This window comes from Plasmodium coatneyi, chromosome 6, assembly GCF_001680005.1.
Source record: "Plasmodium coatneyi strain Hackeri chromosome 6, complete sequence".
NCBI lineage: Eukaryota > Apicomplexa > Aconoidasida > Haemosporida > Plasmodiidae > Plasmodium > Plasmodium coatneyi.
In genome coordinates, this window is record NC_033561.1 from 1173553 (window position 1) to 1195173 (window position 21621).

Below are 21621 nucleotides of genomic sequence, written 5' to 3' on the forward strand. Positions count from 1 at the left end.
TCACCTGGGTAGTCACTCCATTGCGGCTTTTCACACTTCTAACCGTGTGTTGGTCCCCCCTTCGCGCAGCATAGTGGGAGAAAAAAATCCCAAAGAGGGGGGAGGTGGATCACCTCGGAGTAAAGAAGCATAACTCAGCAGAGCGGCTGGAAGAAACATTTTTTTATCTTTTCATTGCCGATGTGTGGATGAGATGAATGGGGTCCGCTCGATTGGCACTTTCCCCCAAACGGTTGGAAAGGAGCCATATATATATATATATATATCGCAATGAAGGCGTAGTAACTGGTGTCCCGTGGAATGGCCCAGCGAATGACGCCCCTCTTACCCCGTTTGGCAGTGCGGAACGAAATAAATCGCAGCAGTGAAACGGGTCAGGATGAGGAGGAAGGCCCGTTGGGGGAATCCTTCCCAACAGTTTAACGTCCGATGTGAAGTTGCCATTGTTGATAAAAAAAAAAAAAAAAAAATGTAACAACGCAGGGAAGGGAGCCTTCCCATTATACGCCCAATTTATTTGTAAAGGCGAAGCGGTTTAAAGTGTGCAGTCCATTCAATGGATGCCACGCGGCGATGCACAGGTTTACCTCAAGATAAGAGGTTACCTACAATCCTTCATCATCACGAGGAGTGGTAACAGGGAAACGCCTGAGCGTACTCCCCCCTAAAGAGACATATTTTTACTCTCCAGCTGCATGCGTTTCAGCTTGGCCTCGTGGAGCATGCGTTCCTTCTGAATCAGATGGGAGGACTCCTCCAGGAGGTTAAGAATCTGATGAATCTGCGACGACCAGTTGTTGAGCAGCACTTCGGGGTTTTTCTTCTGACCGAATTTGATAATTCCGTGCAGTCTGTCTATCTTAGCATTCAGTATTTTGTTGGAGACCAGTTCAGAGAGAAAGCTTTCGGAGTCTTCGACAGATGCATTCAACAGCTGGGACAATCGAAGGAGAGAGATCTGGCAGTAGCAGTTTGATATGACGTGGATGTTGTGGTGCATGACCTTCTTCTTAAAGAGATTCCATCTGTTCTCACCACCAACAAATTTCGAATCGTTGAAAATGTAAAATTCGAGAAGTTCCTCCTGGTAGGGAAGGGGCCACTGGATCAAATCCATGTTTATAAAATCCTCGACGATGTTTTGAAAAACGGGTATTTCTTTTAATTTTTTTTTTTCCGTTTTTAGTAGGTTGGGTAATTTCGTTTGTTGGTCTTCAAATGGGGAGAGAGCTAAAAAGATGATGTAGCATTTTAGTTCTTCCACCCATAAGGTTGGATCTGCCAGAACGGGTTCTGTGTTGAATCGCTCCTCATAACATTTGGCTACTTCTGCGTATGCCTCCTCATTAATATGATATTCTATCATATACATAAAATACTTTAACTTTAGGTCTGCAAATTCAGGAGCTTTTAGCAAAGCGGGGTTTATCTTTCGACTGATTACATGGCACCGAATAAAGTCCTTCCTTAGCAAGACTAACCTCATCTGTTCCAGGATGTATTCTGTCTTGTCTCTTTTATCCATCGATATGAATGTCTCCACTTGTACTTCCTGCAGGATGTTGGCTGCTTCTTCTATGTTTCCATCGTCCTCTTTTATTTTGGACAGTACTCTCACAATTTCTGACCGTTCCACTTCGACGAAGATTTTTCCCTCACTGATTGCACACAGGGTGTTGATCAGGTTAAGTTTGTCTGTTTTGCTCTCCACGTCGGGGATCCACAACTTACACAGATTTATCATATCGATGATTGTTCTTTTGAGTTGTCCTCTCTTTTTATTAAAAAAGACTAAATACTCGTTGATCTTTTTGTAGTCCCCCGCTAGTTTATACTTGTTCAGAATAAATTGTACAATTTTGCTGGTTGAGCTTCCGTCGTAGGCTTGTCTGCACTTTTTTTCCATGGCGATGAGCTTTTCCATGGCCAGCTCTCCATCGCCCACCTGCGAAATGGGGGAAGTAGGCAAGGGGTATTGCAGCCGTAACAGGGTAACGTGGTAACACTGTCGTTAATGCGATAACGCGGTAACGTGATGACGGATGCGTTGTATGGCCTCCGTTTTATGTAGCTTCCCTACCTTGAAGAGGTTCTCCGCCTCGGCCAGCAATTCCTCCGTCTCTGCGCTGAAGTCCTGTGCAATCCTGGGGTCCGTCAAGAGGCTGTCATGGCAGCCGATGATTTTCGCTGCGCTGTCTTCCATCGGGCTTATCTTGGATTATTCCCCCGGTTGATTAGGCTGGACGGGTGGGCAACAAAGGAGTTAAGTGTGAATACCCTGAATAAGTGGCGTTAAAAAAATGATCATAATTGTTGCGTGTGTGCAAAATCTGGGGGTGCTGCTCACCGTTAGCTGTGCTAGAATATCTGCTTGCTCATGCGGGGGTTAATCCTAAGTTCAACCCTTACCTGGCACAGTCACGCGTTAACGCAGTGGTGAACAGAATGGCACGGCAAAAAAATGCGCATTTAAAGGAGGAAGGGTGAAACGGGCAAAACGGGCAAAAGTGGGGAGGGGCAAGATCGCTCTCCCTTTTTATTCTTTCGCTGCCCTTTTAGTGACTCCTTAAAGGGAACATGGGATGGGTCAGTATTACCAGAATTGCTCGATAGGGCGATCACATATCATCGGCTTTGGCTCTGCGTCGCCACTTGGTCATCTGATTGTTCGGGTGTACGTTGCGAATTTACCGCATGTGGTTAGCTAATTCGAATTTTTTTTTTTTTTTTTTTTTGAAGATACTTTACGGAAAATTAAAAATATTTTATCGCCTCCCTGGGGTGGAGTGCACATGCGTCGGGTGGGGAAGAGCAGAAGGCCAGTAGAGCACACCGCCAGGTGAGACTCTGGTGGGTCGTTGCAAGCATGGCGCAGGGGGAGAGGGACTGCCTAATGTTGTGCGTCAATTTGTGAAGACTGGGGTGGAGCGCCCTTCCTTTGGGCACCTCACTGTGCTCTTATTTGTATTTTTTTTTTTTTTTTTTTTTTTTTTTTCCCTCTTCAGAGAGCGACGTTGAAGGGGGGGTGACGAACAACATGGATGATAGATAAGTTGGTCAGGCGGTAAAGCGGTGAGGTGTCGAAGGGGAACCCACCTCTCATGTGTGGGTCTCACCCTCGTCACCGCGTTGCCACGTTGCCATGTTGCCGCGTTAATGCTGGCCGCTTTGCCGCTTTAACCCCCTGATGTGGCCCCTGCGCAGAGTGGACCCCTGGAGGGGTAGCCGAAGAACGTTCAGCAACAACACAGGGGAGTATTCGTCCAGCATCAGCCGAATCTTTAACAAGCTGAATGGGAGGTTGAATGAGAAGCTAAATGGGAAGTTAAATGGAAGGGGGGCCAACAGAGGGGGAGACAACCCCCCCGAGGGGAAGCAGTGGGGACATACTGATAGGTTACTTGCGGCGGATCCTATTGTGAAACAATTCGAAGGAGCAGTAAATAAAATGGAGCTGAGTAGAATGCTCGGACGGGACCTGTCCTACTGCATGAATATTTTATCCAAGATAGAGTATTTTAGAGGACACCCTTTTTGGGTCAGGGCATGTAATCGGTTGGTGAAGGGACACATGCTACACAGGATAAACGAAGGAAGTTACTTTATAATGGCCAATTCGCTGAGTAAAGTGGATCTTCTTTTTGGTGGTGTAGTCCAGGAGGGAAAGAAGCAGACGTCGGAAGGAGTTACAGGAGAGAGGGTTGAATCTCCTTTTAAGTTCATCTGCTTCGATGGCGATGTCACAGTGGAGAAGGGGAAGACAACATGTCGAAAGAGTTACCACCAAGTGTATGACGAAATAGCGTTTAGATTTCTCCTCCAGTTGGAGTCCATGGATGTGGATTGCATAAGTTGTGTTCTAAACATGTTCGCTAAGCTGAACGTGAGGGAGTATAATCTGTTGGGTTACTACTTAGCTGATTATGTCGTGTTGGAAGAGTTGAAGTTAGTTCAGGGGGGGGAAAGTATCCCTATGTGGGACACTCAATCCCATTCAAGTGGGAAGAGATCCACCAGAATGAGTAAAGTTAGAAGCTCTTCGAATGGTAGTGATAGGACAACTTTACTGCATGTAGACCGGTGCAGCGTCTCCAAGGTGGTAATCATTTTGCACTCATTGGCAAAGTTGGGGGTGGTACACGTGGAGTTTCTTTCCCTTTGTTGTTTTGTTCTGAGGGAACATCTTATGGCGTTGAATAGCTTAGACATCTGCAACGTCATGTATTCATTTTCAAAGATGATCCCTCTGTCGAGTGGGAGGAAGAAGCACGATCGGGTTAGTCTTCTTAGAAGAGTTAGAAGCAAAGCTTTCCAGTCCTATGTCGACACTGTAGTGAAGTGCACCGAGGTGTATACACCCCGTTATGGAAACGCAACAAATTTGCACAATACGTATGATTCACTTTTACGGAATAATGTGGAGGGACAACTGAATCAGTTACACAGGGAGATCGAAGGGGAGGTAGTTAAGTTGTCCATGCAGATTGGCTCATTGATGCAGAGGGAACATGTCCTGGGTAATTTTACAGCTCTGCAAATTTCCTCTCTAGCGCTTTCCATGGCAAAGTTGAATCTGAATTTTTACGGCTCTTTTTACGCCATGAATAGGGTGGTCCACCACCTGTGGAAGGACTTTTCCCTGCACAGCATTGCGGATTTCCTGTTCGGAGTGAACGAGAAGAACATCTCGGATGAGCAGGTCACTCTGCTGTTGTGTTACCAGTTTGTGCGTCTCGTTTATGCCAAGTATTGTTCCTCCTTAATGAAGAAAAGGGACTCTTTTTCGGAAAATCACCTGAACATGGTCAGGCAAAATAGGGAACATATTTACTTCTTTGAGAAGACGCAAAAGAGGGTGCATTTTTTAGACGCAAAGGATTGCTCCTTTGTAGTTCGCATTTTCCAATCTTTGGCCAAGTCGGAGGTGCTGGTTGGGGGGGGTACGGTTTCCTTGACTGGCCCTCTGGGGGTGTGCTTTCCCTACGATGTATACGCGTTGGGTAAGCATAGCGGAAAATTGAATGGCATTTCTAGTGACCAGCGGGGTGATAAGTTAATTAACCCCCCCCATCGGCACACTGGAGAAGACCCCCGTTGTTACGAAGAAGGTGTGGGAAGTAACCCCTGGGAAAAACTGAACGAATACCCAAATGGAGCTAACCCAACCTTCAGCACCTTTGAAGAGAGTGCCCAAGTGATCAGGCAACACACCACGCGTACCTTGCACCATGTCATTTGGCAACATTTGGATTTACTTCCCTTCGAGAGCAAGTCCATGTTGTGTTACTTTTCTCTGCACGTGCTCGACTTTATGTTTCCCATGGGGGGGGGTGTTCCCCACAATGGTGACTCATTTTACCTGACCTGTGCAGGCAAAATGAAAGTTCCAAATTTTTTTGATGGGAGCATTTTATCCCGGATGAGCAGAAGCCTCTTCGCAAGGTTGTTGTTTCACGTGTGGGAATCTATGGATCATAATTCGCTTAGTGAAGTTACCATGCGACAGATTCATATATGCATTTTGAGCTTTTACCTGGACGTTATGGGGTTGGTGCGAACGTGGTGGGTCCCCCCAGACGATATGCCGAGATCGTACTGTGTGACCTCATCGGAGGGGAGCAGCACGAAGAAGTCACTGGAGAAGAAGCCTCCTGCCAAGTGGAGTGAAAAAATGTTTCATTACTTCTCCTTGGGGAAGCTCCAGAAGTTGAACGCCTTTTTGGACCTCGCTAGGGTGCGAAGCTGCCAGCAGAAGGAGATGACCCTGACGTCGAGTAAGGCTGCTTGGCGTGTGTGCAGTGCCGCACCAAACAATTACGACTTCCATCGCGCCTACCGATTCTGCCGCTCATGTATCTTGTACCCCTCCTCCACCTTAGGGACGCATGCCGAGGTGTACAACTGTCTGAGGAGGATGATCGAAGATTTGAACGGAGCAGGAAAAAGGCGCGTGCTGCACAGCTCCGAGGTGATAGTTGGACCATTCGTACTGGTACGAAGGAGGGAGAAAAAAAAATGAAGATTAAGCGAGGGAATGCGAAAGACGAATTAGTGATGTCAGTCTACTGTTGACTGTCCACCCAGACATGTTCCACTTAAATTTCCTATCCGTCTTTTTTTTCCCCTCGCAGGATTGTGTCATTGAACCGGACGATTGGGAAGGAGGAAACATCCCTTCCCAACAGGACGCTGCTTTGGTATGATAAAATGGGAACATGAAAAGGTCTCGTCGTTCGATTAAATCACACCGTTACAGTCTTCACTGTGTTGCCCAGGCGGTACAAATAATTAGCAAACGGGAGGTTGACATTTGATGAAAAACAGTTCGAAGTAGCTAGCTATTCTGTGCACAGCAAGGAAAAAAAAAAAAAAAAAAAAAAAAAAAAAAAAATTCACCTTTGGAATAGCACACACAAAAAGGGGGGGAGGCCAAACAATCGTATAAAGGAAGCGCTCGCTTGTGGAGTTAAAAAGTTAGGGAACAAGGACAAAGCGTGCCATCTAAGAATGGCATGTAAGTAAACCCACATGTATGTACACATGCACATGTTTTTGTTGCCCGTCGGGTTATGCATGTCCCTTTTTTATTTTTTTTTGTCAAACCCGAATGTGAAGGCGTTTTCGCCTGCCCCGCTTCGGTCGCGTCTTGTGCCCCTTCGTGCAAATGATAACACTGGAGTTGTTCAACGCTTTTATGAATTCCTTTACGGTTTTCCGGTTGGTCATTTGCTTGTCTGCGTCTTGTTGGTCGTGACTGCGCTGCTGAGTGGGGAGAGCGTGGAGAAGGCTCCGCTTCTGATCGGTCTTCCTCGTTACGTTTTGTCTCTTCCGTTTGGCACGCCTCTGGGGGGAAACTCGCAGAGAAGAACGAGATGGAAAAGGCCTCTTAGTTCTGCTATGTGTGCTGCCAATAGTCTTACCAACGGTGCCGCGTTGACCCCTCAGAGAGATCCCTTTTTGTAATGACCCTTCGGAAGGACTCAACTGTAGACGAGTACGTTTAGCAGATTGGGCTGTACATCTGGAAACGCTTCTTAACTTCTTTCTGGAAATTTCTACCCCTTTGGAGAGGGGGGCTCCTTTCTTTGGGGCAGATTCATTCTGTCGTTTGTTAGTGGCATTGCCAGGGTGGGCTTCTCCCCCCGATGTTTTTGCACTTTTACTAGGTTTGGTAAGTGGTTGCTTTGCTATCTGTGTGGATAAAGGAATTGACTTCTTCTTTCTAGGTGAGTTCTTCAGCATGGATGCAATTACTAGGGGGTGTTTCATCATCTGACTTGTGTGTACAAGTGGCATGAGGTTCAGTTTCGCTTCTACCTGGACGGGAACTATTTGGTTATCTCCACTGTGGTGTTCCCCTTCCCAGGCGGTTAAGTCACCCCCACCCTGGGGGCTCCGAAATGTGTACTGGGTGTTTTCCTCCTGCTTGTGTAGAACCCACTTTTTGCTGCATCTAGCTACACTGGTGACCCTTTTTCTGACCTCACTTTTGGGGAGCGTGCAAAAAGTTTTTTTTTTTTTTCTACTCTTTTGTGTTCCTTGGGGGTGTGGAAAAACTTGTGTCCTGTTTTGTAATTTTTTTTTTTTTTTCTTCTTTGCTTTGTATTCACTAAAGGTTGCTCCTTTGGATAGCTGTGCTGTGGGTAGTTTCCCTTCCTCTTTTATTTTCTGTCCATTTGAGGTTCCCTCCTTGGAGATGTTTTTCTTAAGTGGGGTTGGATCACTGTGCCTTTTTTTTCTACCCGCATGAGGTGTTACACTCCGTTTTGTTACCCCGAGTGTGGGTTCACTCGTTACAGATTTGAGGCTGTTCCGTTTTCCGTTCGGAAGGTGTCTCTCCATGTTAGTAGGGTTGCTTTGTGCAGCGATGGACAGACCAGTGTGACCTGCCCCCACGGCAAAGACAGAAGTAGCAGCAGCGGCCGTCTTTTCCTCCCTCCGGTAACGCAGTAACTCATTTTTGCATGCATCCAACTTTTTTGCCAAGCTGATCAGTTGTATGTATTTCCTTTGGGTCATAAATGTGGGCGGTGCCATCGTGGGGGTAGGGGGGTTTTCCTTTTGGATATACAGGATGCTGTTTTGCGTGGGGGAGCTTCCTTTATGCGCTGCCGTCACTCGTTGGTTGGTACTTGTGGCGTTTTCCTTGCGTGAAGGGTAGGCCCTAAATGGGGACTTAAGTGGCCCAACGGGGGGGATGTATGTGTTCCCTTTTCACCCCCACGTGATGATGGGACGGTCGAACCTCTGCATGTATAGAGAGAAAAGTGGCAGGGTCTCACAAACAGTTTACCATAGTTGTATGTTGTATTGGTTAAATAGGCATGCATGAATGGAAGCGGGGTGGTGAGGGTTGTTAACTCAGCCTACAGAGTAGCAGCCCGTCAGACGAGCTGTTTACTCAAATACGTTGCTATTATTTTAAGTTTCCAATCCGGGCGTGCTTAACCCGAACGAGTGGACAAAAATATCGTGTCGATTGGCCCTTTGTTGTATCATTCCGCGGGGAAGAAAAAAAAAAAAAAAAAAAAAAGGAACACACACATATGTGTGTGCATCAATACATATGCACAACTACGCGCAGCAAAAAGGGGAGAAGCTAACTGGTGCGTGTAGATCGCGCTGCAGGATGGAAGCCACATAAAAAAAAAAAGTCAAAAAAAGGAAGAACAAATAGGGAAAGGAACATGCTAGACAACTGCGTTTCTCCACCCTGTGGCGTGGGAGTACCATGTGCGGTCTCATCAGTTGGTTCCTCTGCGTGCGCTCAGGGGGAACAAACACAATTGTTACCTTCCACGACATGATACGATGTGATGTTTTTTTTTTTTTTTTTCCACCAAATTCTACTTAGCAAAATGTGTCCTCCATTCCCATGCAACTCGTGCGTGCTTTTGGCGCCCCCCCTCCGCACGATGGGGGGGAATCCCCCGAATGGTTTGTCCAATTTTTTTTTTACAACGTTGCCTACACTGAGGGAGAGACACCACCTTATTCACATGATCATGCATTTTGCGAAAAGGAAAAGCGGCCTCTTCTCTCTCCCTCTCTGTCATGTGGATTTGTCCTGTTGAAGACGTACTGAATGGTGTGCGGCCAATTCGACCGATGGGTGGATAATGAAAAAAGAAAAAAAAAAACTTCATGCCTTACCCTTCTTGTTTACACATGCGTGACGATATCCTATGGGGACAAATGGCCAATCCGTCGTATTCACTAAATCTGGGAAGAAATGCACGGCAAGTCCGTTTCGACGCGGAGCTGTAAGGATAAATAAACCAACTGACCAGGGTTAATCCCTTTTCCCCTCGCACATGGGAATTATGCCTTCTGTGTGTGTCCCTTCGAAGGGGGAAAAAAAATGTCACACAGAATTGACCCACCAAACAGTTGCGTCCTATTCGTAATAAAGATTAATTTTTTTTTTTTTTTTTTTCTAATGTTTGTCGTTTTCATTTGGGTTGTCATTCCCATTGGGTTGTTCCCCATGGGGGGTGGGACCCTCTTCGACGTGATCTTCATTCTCAGTTTTTGTTACTCCAAGGTTGGTCAATTTGGCCACGTCTGCTTTGCCTTCCGATGTGGATAAGTGTGTGGCCTCCTCCACCCCTGCGGTTCGCATGCCCTCCGGGGGAGTACCGTCAGCTTGGTCGGTTTGTGCAGCCAGGGGGGCCGCCCCCTCCTGCGGGGGGATCTTCATCGAAAGAAGGCGAATTCGCATTTTATTAGTTCCGCTTTGGGAGGCATTTTTTCCCCCACTTTGATTCACACTTTGTAAGACGCTTTCACTGACGCTATGCACACCACCGCTTATGCCAGAGGCTTCCTTGTCAGGCGCGGTTTTCAGTTTAGTGCTTGTGTTGGCGGTGGCGTTCTCACCCCCTCGGCTCTTCTTGGACTTTTTCGTTTTTTTATTCTTCCCCACAGTGTAGGGGTTGTAATCCTCGTCATACATTTGGGAGTGCTTTCTGCCAAAGGCTTTAATGGAAGAGCTATCTGCGTCATCTTCTTTTGTTTTCTCCATATCGTAGGAGTCAAACTGGTGGGTGTTCCTGTTATGGTTGGATCTGACATGGGATCCACTTCCGTGGGTGGCGTTACCAGGAATATCATTTCCGTGCGTATGATTTACGAACTGATCATGTTGGAAGGTACTCCTCTCATGGAGGTTGTCCTGGTGGTCCCATTCAGTCGGTGCGTTTCTATTCCTACTCGTGTTGTGCATATAAGGAGGTGATTCCCCATTCATCTCCATCTCGACAAACAGCTTGTCATGTTGACTTTTCACACGATCAAAGTCAGTTTTTATGAGATAGGAGATCTGATTGTTTATGCAAATTTTTTCTTTCAGTAGAGCTATGCACTGTTCCCTGTCACTAATTATTTCGTTCAGGAGGTCTTCTAATTCTTCCTCCGTGTATCTTTGTATGGGTCTGCACACTTGGTTCTTTCCTTCGTCGTCTCCGTTGTGCAGGGCGGGGTTGGCCGGCTCCCCACATGGGTGAGCATTCGGGTAAGCATTCAATTCTGCTATATTATGTGCTGCACGATCTTCCTCCTTTTCGGCTTCCCCCTTCTTTTCATCATCTGTTGGTACTTCCTGCTTAACCCCTTTTGGCTCTACGGGGGTGCTGTGCCCACTGTTTGTTTTTCCCTCCATGGGGAGTTCACCCCCCGGAGCGTCTGACTTTTCCCTGTCGGAGGTGGGATGGTGTGAATTGTCTTCACGTTGGACTGCCTCTTCCACGGTAGGGTCTATACAACCTGTTGGGTCACCACCCCCTGCTGGGTCCTCCCCACCGGACTGTTCCTCCTTGATACGCACTTGGCGGCTCCCCCACGGGTCCACGTCATTCTCGTCACCTCCCCCATTCAGTTGCACGCACTCCGCCTCACAGTTCTCATTTTCGAACTCAAGCAGGAGGTCCTCATTCTGCATGCTCGACTGCCCAGTCAAGTAGGTACCCTGTCTATCTATTCTATTCTTAGAAAGGTAGTTCAGGTTTTCTAAATAAATCTCTTCCTTCTCTTGAATCTGCTTATTTATCTTGTGCTCCTTAAAGTCTAGTTCCTTCATTAGGAACAGCAGTCGGTGTAGGTAGCCCGTAATGTGCAGCACATTTTCCATGTAAATTTGTGCAGAATCCGACATGGTGCTTCTCTGCCGGGGGATTCATTCTTCGGGGGGTGGTGTGGTCATTACTACGAACGGCTGTGTGGACAGCGTGCAAGTGACCATGCACCCGTGAGTGAATAGTCCCTTTTCCACTGAACCGTTTAATGTAAGCGGCTGGAGTCTACCTAAACAACTGTGGCGTGGACTCTTCTCCTCAGACATGCACTGAATGCAATTATGTGGGTCAGTTAATCCACGTCCCCTGGATGTGCTGCTCTGTACCGCTTAGCCTGACAGGGCAAGAGTTGTAACAGGGAACAACTCTCCTGGTAAACCCGTTTGGGGCATGCGCTTTGGCTAGCTCGTACAGGGTGGGGCGTTTAATCTGTTACGAAGCTAAACTGGTAGAAGCGGTCACGCTGCTATGCGGCCCTGCATGCACGCGCAGAATTACTGATGGGTTTAAAAAAAAAAAAAAAACACCATTTGTCACGGTCGTAAGGAAGGAGGGGTGGGGCCTTCTTCACTTTGGGGGGAACAGGATCTACGAAAAGGGGAAAAAAAAAAAGCAGAAAACAGAGCGCAACGCAGCTTAGCACAGCATAGCATAGTGTAGCACAAAGTACAGTAACCCCTCTCAGCGACTAGCAGCGTTAGCATGCATCGGTAACGTGAGTGCCATTCGGACCTTCCCGCGGAAATACGCCTGGAGAGCTGCAGTGTTGTGTCACACTCATGTTTGTTCCGCTCCTTTTGGAAAGAAGCGGTGCTGCCTCTGTGCAGTCGTAAAAAAGGGAGTTCCCATTTTCTGCTGAATGTTGAGTTGTTCGTACAGATGTAAAAGAAAAAAAAAAAAAAAAAATTCAAAGGGTCAAGTGGAAGGTAGGAAAATAGCACCAAGAGGAAGGTATGACGAAGCATCCTCCTTTTGTTTATCCTTCGTAACTTTCACCAGATGAGTCATCCTTAAAATAATTTGACAACCGGGGAGAGTGAGGCCTTCCCTTTTGGGAACTACCTGCACCCACAAGGGGAGACCTCAAAAAGAGGGGGAAACCAATCGCAGCTAATTCAGCCCCAGTGAACATCCTTCCGTTGCAAAGATAGAGGGGGGCAACGGACTAAGCAGGACATCTCCTACTGCGTCCGAGAATTTATTTTTTTTTTTCTTTCGTTTTAGTAGTTTGGGTCTGGAGAAGAAAGTTCGTTTGTGTCACCTCTGTCAGCAGGGGGAAAGCCGCTTTAGTGGGAACGGCTTGGTTGTTCTTTGCCCCCGATGAGTGGCTTAACAAATGGGGGGAATTCCCATCGTTAGGAGGACTACGTAGCATCTGCACTGCTTCTGTTATGCTGCACTTTGTGTGTTTATGTGAATGGACTGCGAAGTTACCTGGTGAGGGGTGGATGAGGCCTCTGCCCCTGTGTGCTTTTCCTTTACAGTTGGGAGTGTAAGAGGTGGAAGCCCGCACAGAGGGAAGAGCTACCCAATTCAAGTGAGCAGACCCAACTGTGGGATCCAATTTTATTTTTTCCAGCACCTGTGTTGGTTTTGTTAGTATAGAATGGGGGAACTGATTACCTTCTCTCCATCGGTTCTCCGTCGAGTGTCTGGGGGAAGAGTCCTGACACATGCAGAGAGGACTAGTATTCGTTAGGGAGCATATATCGAATCACCTCCACGTGGGAACACAACTGTTTGGTGAATCGTCAACACAGTCGAAAGTAGTTTTTTTGAACATGGGATGTGTAATGGAGCAGTCACGTTTTTACGTTAATTACAAAAAAGGGGATGTGCGTAGGTGTGAAAAAAAAATAATAATAATAAATTAGAAACATCTTTCGTGATGTGTGGAGGACACGAATAGGTGTATATATGCATACAACGATGTAACGAATGGGAGGAAACAAATCGGAAGGGGAATCACAAAAGGGGAAGTTTCTTTCGTTAAAATTTATTTTATTTTATTGCATTTTTTTTTTTTTTTTTTTTTGTTCCACGTTGGTGGTTTTATATTCAGACGAACGATGGGGAAACAGACACGGCGAACGATGGTGGAGCTGTACTTGCGATGAATAGGATGGGTAGGGAGAAAAAAAAAAAAAAAAAAAAGGAACACACAATCCTGAGCGGGAGGACTAGATAACCTGGGTAAGTCTCTGCGAGACGGTGTTTAGATCAATCGTTTCTTTGTTATCTGGGTTGGCTATCTTGAGGAGGAGTTCCAGGTCTTTATCCGTGAGTCTCGTGTCCAGCGCTTTCATTACCTACAAGGGGGGGGAAGTGGATTATTGTGTTGTAGAGGGGGGGAAGTGATTTAATGTGTTGTAGAGGGGTGGGAGAGGAGTGCGAACGCAACGTATGGACCCTCAAATGTTAGCAGACACACAAGCCGTTATATTCACGCCGAAAAGCGATGAACGATGCAGCGTATTTTTGGGGACTTACCCCAACGAAGTTATGTATCTTGATTTGCACACTGGAGTTTTTGTCGCTCAGATTATGGACGTGCTTGAAGGGGTCCTCGTGGTTGTAGTGCTTGTTCGCCAGTTTCAGCCAGAAATCCATGTCGACCAGCTGTGTGGGGGGGAAGCGGCAGATTAGCATATTACCACATTAGCACATTAGCAAGTTAGCATATTAGCTGATTATCGTTGGAAGTGCGTTTGTGTTTGTGTTCGCATGTTCGTGTGTAGAGGGGCGGTACTTCCTTGCACCGCTGCTTACCACGGGCAACTCAGCCTTCTCCTCGGCCGAGAGGATAATCCCAAAGGAATGCATCAGCTCGTAAAACTGGTGCAACTCCATCTTCTCGTTACAGGAGCTGAACAGGATGAAGGCCTCGCGAAATTTGTCCTCCATGTTGCGCAGGTGAAGGGAAAAAAAAAAAAAAAAAAAGGGAAGAAAGGAAAAAAAAAGCAGAAAGAAGGCGGAAAAAGAAGGGGAAGAATGAAAAAAAAAAAAAATTAACCTTATAAGATAATCTGTAGAGGCAAATGATAAGAAAAACTTGCGAACAACTTTTTTTTCGCACAAGATGGTAAGATTTACTCTGTTGCGTTGCGGTTAGCTTAATTTTTTTTTTTTTTTTTTATTCTTTTGGAGTAACTCGGTATGGATGTTTTTTTCTTTTTTTTTTTGTTTCACGTCGTCTTTTTGTGGCGCCCCTTTCTGTTACCGTTTGTTTGTGTTGCAAGTTGGTTCCCTTTTCTTCCCATGTCTCTATCACGTTCCGTTGTGCCTCAACCGGAATTAGTCGTGCGCGTGGGCACCACACGCGGTTGCAACAAGTGTGTAGCTAGCAGTTCACGTGGGGGGATTGCGAGCCCGAGGTGTAAAAAAAAAAAAAAAAAAAAAAAAAAAAAGGAAGAAATAAATTGGGAGGTCAGTCCCGCGAGTTTTGTGGGATTGTTCCATCCTTTCGGACTGCTTTCCCTTTTTCAGTTCTTTCACGCCAACGTCGAATCTTCCTTCCGCGCTCGAGGCAAACCGGAGTGTGGCCTTAAGATTCCCCCGCAATGCGCGTGGCTCGAGTTAGGGGTTCACCAAAGGTGCTGTCCCAAGTGCTAGGTGCACATGCCATCCTGACGCGCTGGCATATATGTTGGCAACACTTACGATAAACTTATTATGTGTGCAAAATGGAGCTTTCACAATGGAGCCCTTTCCTTCCCTCCGTTTGTTCCAGTCATGTGTGCAAGGCGGTTTTTTTTTTTTTTTTTTTTTTTTGGCTAATTTCCGCAATGGGTGTTTGTCACGTAGCGGCACACCGTATCGCGTGAGAACAATTTGGGAAGGGGGCTACGCGACGCCACAACTCCATACATGGTTCGCTAAGGGGGAACAAACTGATAGGTGATATGGACGAAGGACTCTACCCCAATCTGTGTGTCCTCATAAAAGCGCGACACCCCGATAGGTGTACATGTGTGTGCACAAGTGTAGGGTTGCGGAAAATTTTTTCCCCCCGATCTGCCTGCATCGGAAAACCTGTCCCGTCAGTTACGGGGTTAAGAAAGCTGGGCGCCTTTAAGAAGCGTTCTTTGGAAAGGACACTTCTCACGTCTGTGCAAAATTTGAGAAAAAGCTAAAGTGATGTGATGTGATGTGAAGTGAAGCGCATCGAATTGAAGTGAACTATTTTTTTTTTTTTTTTCCTTTTTTTTGCTTGGCACAGCCTTTCGCTAGATGAGCACAGTGATGTGATTTTTGTGTTATCTTAGCAAGGCAGGTTAAATGGTTGAGTCTCGTGCCAGCGCAAATCTGTTCAGTCGTTCATTTGGCGTTGTCGTCCTTGTCTCCTTCGTCCTCCGCCCTGATCTGCTACAACCCTACGTTGGCAAGTTTTTCACAGCGGGAAGTCTGTCCCACCTGGTACTTCTCCTGTTTACCCACCGAAGAGGATAATAAAAGGAAAAATGAGTTCCCAGAAGAAACGTTTTTTTTTGTTTGATATGGATGGGACCCTGACCCACGCGAGGGCGGTACGAAAAGGGGGGGAGCTACATGGCTTTGCTTCTTCTCGAAGTCGTTCGAATAGCCACAATCAATCACACGGGTTTACCACACACCTGCCGTTCAGCCGATCGAAGAACGAATGGTGGACGTTCTACGCAAGCTCAAGTCCAAGGGGAACATCGCCCTGGGGCTGGTAGGAGGGTCAGACTACCGGAAGATCATCGAGCAGATAAAATGTAGGTGAAAAGAAATGGAAAAAAAAAGAAGCAATGTGAACTCCACGTTTGAGCAGCTATGGGAATGCTTACCCTTGAGACAACACGCCAGTTCATCTACCCACGCACACTGCACATGTATCTGCATGAAAACCAACACAACTGTTTGTTCTTCCCCCTGTTTGAAGACCCCGAGATTTTCGAGTTCATCTTTTCAGAGAATGGCGTGATAGCTTATAGGGGCAACGAGCAGTTCTACTCGGAGGTACGTCAGGCATGAATTGGTTACGCGGCGTGGTTTAAATGGAGGTCCCTTCCTTACAGCACACGCGTCCTTACTGCTCCATTTAGCAATTCCCCCTGTAAATGTAGCCACTGTATGTGCTTACTTGCTCCCCCTCACAGAGTATAACGAAATTTCTCGGCGAGGAGAAGATGCAGCAGCTGGTGGATTACTGTTTAGTGTATATTGCGAATCTGCGGGTGCCAAAGAAGCGGTAGGAAGAGGGGGAAAAGCTCCAAGTTGGTGTGGTGTCCACCCCTCGTGAAGTAGCTACTACAAAGTGTTGTAGATCATACGCATGGTAGTGCTCTCCCCACTTGTCTGTCAACACAGAGGGACCTTCATCGAGCTACGAAACGGAATGATTAACATAAGCCCCATTGGGAGGAACTGCACACGGGATGAGCGTGCAGAATTTTGCAAATACGACGCAGAGAATTCGGTCCTGCGTACCTTCCAGTTGGATTTGATGAGCAAGTAATTACCTTTCGGGGCTGTTCCCGCTACGTTACACAGTTACCCCAGTTGGGGGGATACCTCTATTATGTGGTTGCCCCCCTGTAGTTACGCATGTTGCTTTCCCCTGCTCACACCGCTTCTCTCCGATTTACCAAACTCCACCCCGCCAAGCTTTTCGCAGTTCGACTTGACCTTCTCTATCGGAGGTCAGATCTCCATAGACTGCTTCCCATCGGTAAGAAATCGGAGTGAGGTCGTTGGAGCAGTGTCCCCTGGGGAATAGCCTGCGTGAGTGACTGTTGCCCAATCGGAGAGCTCTCATGGGAAGACATTATAAAGGTTACGGTTTTTTTTCCTCCTTCCTCGCAGGGATGGGATAAAACGTTTTGCCTGCGGCACATTGAAGGGTTGTTCAGTGAGGTTTTGTTTTTCGGTGACAAGACGGAGAAGGTAAGGGGGGTAGAAAAAATGAGTAGGTGTTCAAGACGTGCCTCCGTGTGTATATCATATTAACCTTGGCGTGTGCTAGGTGGAGTCCCATTTCTCGTACGCATTACCGTCACAGCACCAACCGTCCGCCTTTTTCCCTGCAGGGAGGAAACGACTACGAAATTTTTCACGACCAGAGGGTGCGTGGATTCTCTGTTAAAAGTCCCGAAGAAACGGAGGAAATTATTAAATCGTTTTTGGACCCATAGGAGGTGCTGCTCATGTGTGTGGAGGGAAGCAAAATAGCATATATTTTATATAAGGTTAAGGGGCACTCCACGGGGATGCACAAAGAGAGGGTGTAACATAAAGCCGTTACGAGGGTGGACTTTCCGCGTCCTTTTTTTACTTCGCGGGTAGCTATTTTTCCATCAGGGTGATATTTTCTTTGTTGCCCTCCACACCGCGTTGTTGTGGTTGTTTTGCTTAGGGGAACAACATGTGTGAATATATGTTAACCATCTGTGGAATGTCCCATTTTTTTTTTTTTTTTTTTTTTTTTTTTTCCCATTTTAGCTGCTTCCCTGGGGGGTAGGCAAATTTGCCAAATGCCCAATTTTAGGGAGACCACTTGGCGACGGGGTGTGAGCCTAAATTAAAAAAAAAAAAATCACAAACATGTCGCAAAAAAGGAGCTGAGGAAACTGCAAAAAAAAGAAAACATGAAATTTGTGTGCCGCCTTTTATTTCCTTTTTCTTCTAAACGATAAGGTGTATGTTCCACCACACTGTTCCGTTTTGTGGGAGGGGAATTACCTGCGACATTAGGAGGAAGAGCAAGTTGATGACCCACCTGCATGGTCGTTCACCGTAAACAGGTGAGCAACGTTTGGGTCTTTTTTTTTTTTTTTTTTTTTTTCTGGATCTGTTTACGTTGTGCCTGTAACGCTGTTTGTACGTTTCCCATTTTTATCTTTTTCCTTTTTTTGCCCCTCGTTTGTGTTTTTTTCTGCGCGGTTATTTTGCGTTCTTTTTTGCTTTTTTTTTTCGTTTCGTTTACGGCTACTTTGCGACAAGTCAGTGAACCCCATTTCAGACAAGGAACAGGAAAAGAAAAAAAAAAAAAAAGGAATGTAAAGCAAAGCAAACTAAAGCAAAGTCAAGTCCAGGGAAGGAAAAATTTTGTGTCGAGCAGATCCGCTCAGTTTCGCGAACGCCAAGGTGCGCGTGTGTGCGTAACTATGCGGTAGGCACCAACTTGGGACGTTGCGTAATTTACGCGGCAGTGCGTTTTTGCTAATCCTGTTCCCCGGCAGGTGTGGGGTGTTCATGCCCGTGCTGGGATGTATGTTGGGGAGTTCCCATTTGAGATGCCATGGGGGCAGCCCACGTGAAGGAAGGTCGAGGAGGTAAGGAGGAAATGACGGTTGTGCCCTGCGGGAGGAGTCTTCCGTTCGTCTAGTTACTTGCTCACCATATTACCGCTTCGTTCCAACAGGATGCCTTTTCTTCATCGTTTCGCTTCCCCCCCGCAGGATACCGCATCGTGCGAATTTGCCCCGAGGGGCCCATGTCCGAGTGCGACGTGGAGATTTTCTTCGATTACATTGTCCAGATAGAAGACGTAAAATTGCAGGACGCCTCGAGGAAGACCTACGAATCCTTTATGCAGAAGGTACGAGAAGGAGAAAACAAAGAGGTGCGTTTGCTAGTGTACAGCTGTCGATATGATAAACTGAAGGAGGTGCATGTGAAGCCAAGGAGGTGGAGAGGAAAGGGGTTACTAGGAATGAATATAAGTTACGAAAAGGCAAATACAATGAATGAAGGAATTCAAATTGTAAGGATTGAGGATGGTTACTTAGATGTAAAAAATAAAGTTACAGAAAAGGAAGACATAATCATAGGGCATGAAGAGAATATCCTTCGGAATTGTGATGAGCTCTGTAATTTTGTGGAGGCTAATTTGTCTAGCTACCATAGAGGGAGGAAGCAGTCTCCACTGGAGCTATCATTTTATGTGTATAACAAAAGGAGGGGAGATGTGAGGAAGGTTAAAATGCAGGTGGACCCCACGTGGGCAAGGCACGGACTGCTCGGGTGTCACGTGAGTGAAATGAATGCTTCGCTTGAGGAGGGGAGGGGTAACCACGAGATGAACCGGGAAGTGGCACAGGAGGTGACCCCATACGAGAGGTGTAACCCCCAAGAGCATGTCACTACCGCGGAGTGGGCCAAACACTTACCCGGTGAACCGATCGAATGGGGTGCAGAACCCTCCGTGGGAAGTAATCACATCCGATTTGGCAGCGGTGAAGAGAACGGAGGAGAGGCCCAGGGGGAAGAACCAGAGAGCCCCCAATATGGCAGATTCAATACGCACTATTTTAGAGACGGCAGTGGTGCGGGAAGATCATTGGAAAGATCATTGGGTAACTCACCGGGGGGGGTGCAGGACCACAAGGTGGGCGGCACAAAGAGTTACGCCTTAAGCTCCACCATAGAGGTTGAGGCTGAGGGGAACCAGGACATGGGTGCGAAGGAAGTACTTTCTGACGCTTCCTCTGGAAGGGAGAAGCGAAAGGGGAAGCACGTCAAGCAGCTCATGCAGCCCTCACAGAGGAAGCATACGTTGCACACTTCGTCCACCTCGCAAGAGTGGCACCCACCCCCGGATGAACGGGATACCCCCGCAGAGAGGTACGAAAGGTACGTGCAGAATATGAAAACGTATAGCAAAGAAATGATAGAGGTTTATAAAGACATGGATGAAAATGGTAAACTTTTGGAGGAGCTAAAGTTACGGATGTTCAGGAATTTTACTTCGGGGGGAAAGTTGGTTGGTGAGGAATGTGATTACCTCGATGGAGAGGGGAGTCTTCCTGTGGAGGGGTTATCAGAATGGGCGCTCCAAGGAGGGGACACAAGCGAGGGAGGAGGAACGTGCGAAGTTCAGATGGATGGAAAATCTCAGGCGGGCGGAGATGGCATCCTGACGTAGGGATAAATCCAAATGGCCATGCAATCGCATCATTCGACGTGGGATTAGAAGCTATACTGGTAATTTGGTGCCCTCTATTTGGGGGGAGGAGAAAGAGTATAATAAGTGTTGCAATTTTCCCCCCTTTCTCCCATAGGGAAGATGGATGAACAGATTGTCATTTGTAATCCGCCCAGTGAGGTTATAAGTGGGCTGGCCCGTTTATTCAGTTGGGGTTTTATAATACGATGCGTCAGGTGTGACGTGGTATTCCCATAAGTGCGTATATGTGTGGGAAGCCATCGCATGACTATGTTACAAACGGAATAAACTCCTTTCTCTTTTTTTGTGTGTACGCTTAATTTGTGTGTCACTTGTTTGGCGTTGGAAGGTAAAAAACTACAAATTTTTTATAAACGAATGGAAGTCCTTATCTGTTAGAAACAAAAAAAACTGCTATCACAACAGGTTACAAAAAATGAAATGCTAGAGAAAAAATATCAATCTCTTTTGGAAAAAATGAGATCGCTTGACAGGTGTGTACACAACAAAGGTAGTGACGTGGACAGTCGGATGGGTAACGTCACAGACGGAGGAATACGTTGTGAAGGGAGCCACCAGGACGGGGTCTGCCCCAAAACGGAAGAATTCATAGACGAAGTAAATTTTCTAACAAGAGAAGTCGAAAAGGTGGGAGAAAACCAGCCGCTATTAGAGGAGGACGTGAAAAAGAAGAGCACAATTATCCTGCACCTTATAAAGAAGCACGCCCTGAGGGAGGAGCACATCAGGTAAGCCTCTTCTGCGAGCGACTGGAAGCAGTTTTTGGAGCGCCGCTCCATTTACACATAGTTGTACGAGCCTTCTTACATGTAGAGTAGTGTCTCTTCACCAACTAACCCCCTTACCCCTTGTTGCAGATTAGACAACAAATGTACGATGAAATGAGGAAGATAATGGAAGAGACTCTTATTGAAAACATTCGGCTTCGCTCAGACTTGTTTGCCCTAGCCAAATGTATCCATAACGACAGCACTGGACGTTGTGTTGATCAGGACAACCCTGGTGCGTAGTAAAACCTGGAGGGAGGGGAAAAAAAAAAAAAAAAAAAAAAAACTCTTCCAGGTGGTTCTTTCTCCACTTCAGATTGTCTTTTCTCTTGGAACTTCCCTTTTTTTTTTTTTTGGTGAATTTACATTGATCCATTTTGATTGGACGCATTTTGCTACGTCCCTTTTTTTTTTTTTTTTTTTTTTTTTTTTTGTGTGTGTAGCCGCTCGCCGCAGGGGAGTTGTTGTATGTAGATATACACGTATATATGTTCATATGCTTATATGTTTACATGTGGAGGTAATTTTATTTGCGCATATGCGTATATAAGCCTATTCGCTCGTTTTCTTTTTCTCTCTTTTTGGCGTGCTTGCTTTTTTATTCGCGTCAATTCGATCTTGCGCGGTTCACATTTTGCGATTGCGTGAAAAGAAAATGGCTTCTTGCCGTTCTACACAGTGATACTTCAGGGTGATCAGAAGAAAATATTATTTTTTTTCTTTTTTCTTTTCATTTGACATGCAGCGGGGGAAGCAAATCAATTTATATGAGAGGAAAAATTTGGCTAGTTGTTTAACAGAACAATTCTTTGACCGGGCATTTTTGCCATTTTAAGGTTTCACATATATAATT

General features: G+C 46.4%; 7 protein-coding genes across 7 annotated transcripts; 3 read left to right on the forward strand and 4 right to left on the reverse strand.

Annotated features, from left to right (window-relative positions):
• Positions 1-664: 664 nt before the first annotated feature.
• PCOAH_00015230 (26s proteasome subunit p55) lies at positions 665-2203 on the reverse strand (the record flags this gene model as incomplete). The annotated part of the gene is made up of 2 exons (XM_020058332.1): positions 665-1945; positions 2081-2203. The coding sequence occupies 2 exons, from the start codon at positions 2201-2203 to the stop codon at positions 665-667; spliced, it is 1404 nt and encodes a 467-aa protein (XP_019913719.1).
• A 984-nt stretch (positions 2204-3187) lies between these two features.
• Positions 3188-6203, forward strand: PCOAH_00015240 (Uncharacterized protein; the record flags this gene model as incomplete). The annotated part of the gene is made up of 3 exons (XM_020058333.1): positions 3188-5774; positions 5880-5992; positions 6132-6203. 3 exons carry the CDS (start codon positions 3188-3190, stop codon positions 6201-6203), a joined length of 2772 nt encoding a protein of 923 aa, XP_019913765.1.
• Positions 6204-6597: 394 nt separating this feature from the next.
• On the reverse strand, positions 6598-8037 carry PCOAH_00015250 (Uncharacterized protein; the record flags this gene model as incomplete). Its single annotated transcript, XM_020058334.1, has 1 exon — positions 6598-8037. One exon carries the CDS (start codon positions 8035-8037, stop codon positions 6598-6600), a length of 1440 nt encoding a protein of 479 aa, XP_019913739.1.
• Positions 8038-9436: 1399 nt separating this feature from the next.
• Positions 9437-11152, reverse strand: PCOAH_00015260 (Uncharacterized protein; the record flags this gene model as incomplete). The annotated part of the gene is made up of 1 exon (XM_020058335.1): positions 9437-11152. The coding sequence occupies one exon, from the start codon at positions 11150-11152 to the stop codon at positions 9437-9439; it is 1716 nt and encodes a 571-aa protein (XP_019913673.1).
• Positions 11153-13252: 2100 nt separating this feature from the next.
• On the reverse strand, positions 13253-13976 carry PCOAH_00015270 (Uncharacterized protein; the record flags this gene model as incomplete). Its single annotated transcript, XM_020058336.1, has 3 exons — positions 13253-13381; positions 13563-13691; positions 13842-13976. The coding sequence occupies 3 exons, from the start codon at positions 13974-13976 to the stop codon at positions 13253-13255; spliced, it is 393 nt and encodes a 130-aa protein (XP_019913876.1).
• A 1556-nt stretch (positions 13977-15532) lies between these two features.
• On the forward strand, positions 15533-17227 carry PCOAH_00015280 (Phosphomannomutase; the record flags this gene model as incomplete). The annotated part of the gene is made up of 8 exons (XM_020058337.1): positions 15533-15598; positions 15697-15808; positions 15976-16052; positions 16193-16284; positions 16404-16547; positions 16701-16764; positions 16899-16979; positions 17123-17227. The coding sequence occupies 8 exons, from the start codon at positions 15533-15535 to the stop codon at positions 17225-17227; spliced, it is 741 nt and encodes a 246-aa protein (XP_019913870.1).
• Positions 17228-18095: 868 nt separating this feature from the next.
• Positions 18096-19959, forward strand: PCOAH_00015290 (Uncharacterized protein; the record flags this gene model as incomplete). Its single annotated transcript, XM_020058338.1, has 2 exons — positions 18096-18367; positions 18494-19959. 2 exons carry the CDS (start codon positions 18334-18336, stop codon positions 19957-19959), a joined length of 1500 nt encoding a protein of 499 aa, XP_019913667.1.
• Between the last annotated feature and the right edge of the window lie 1662 nt (positions 19960-21621).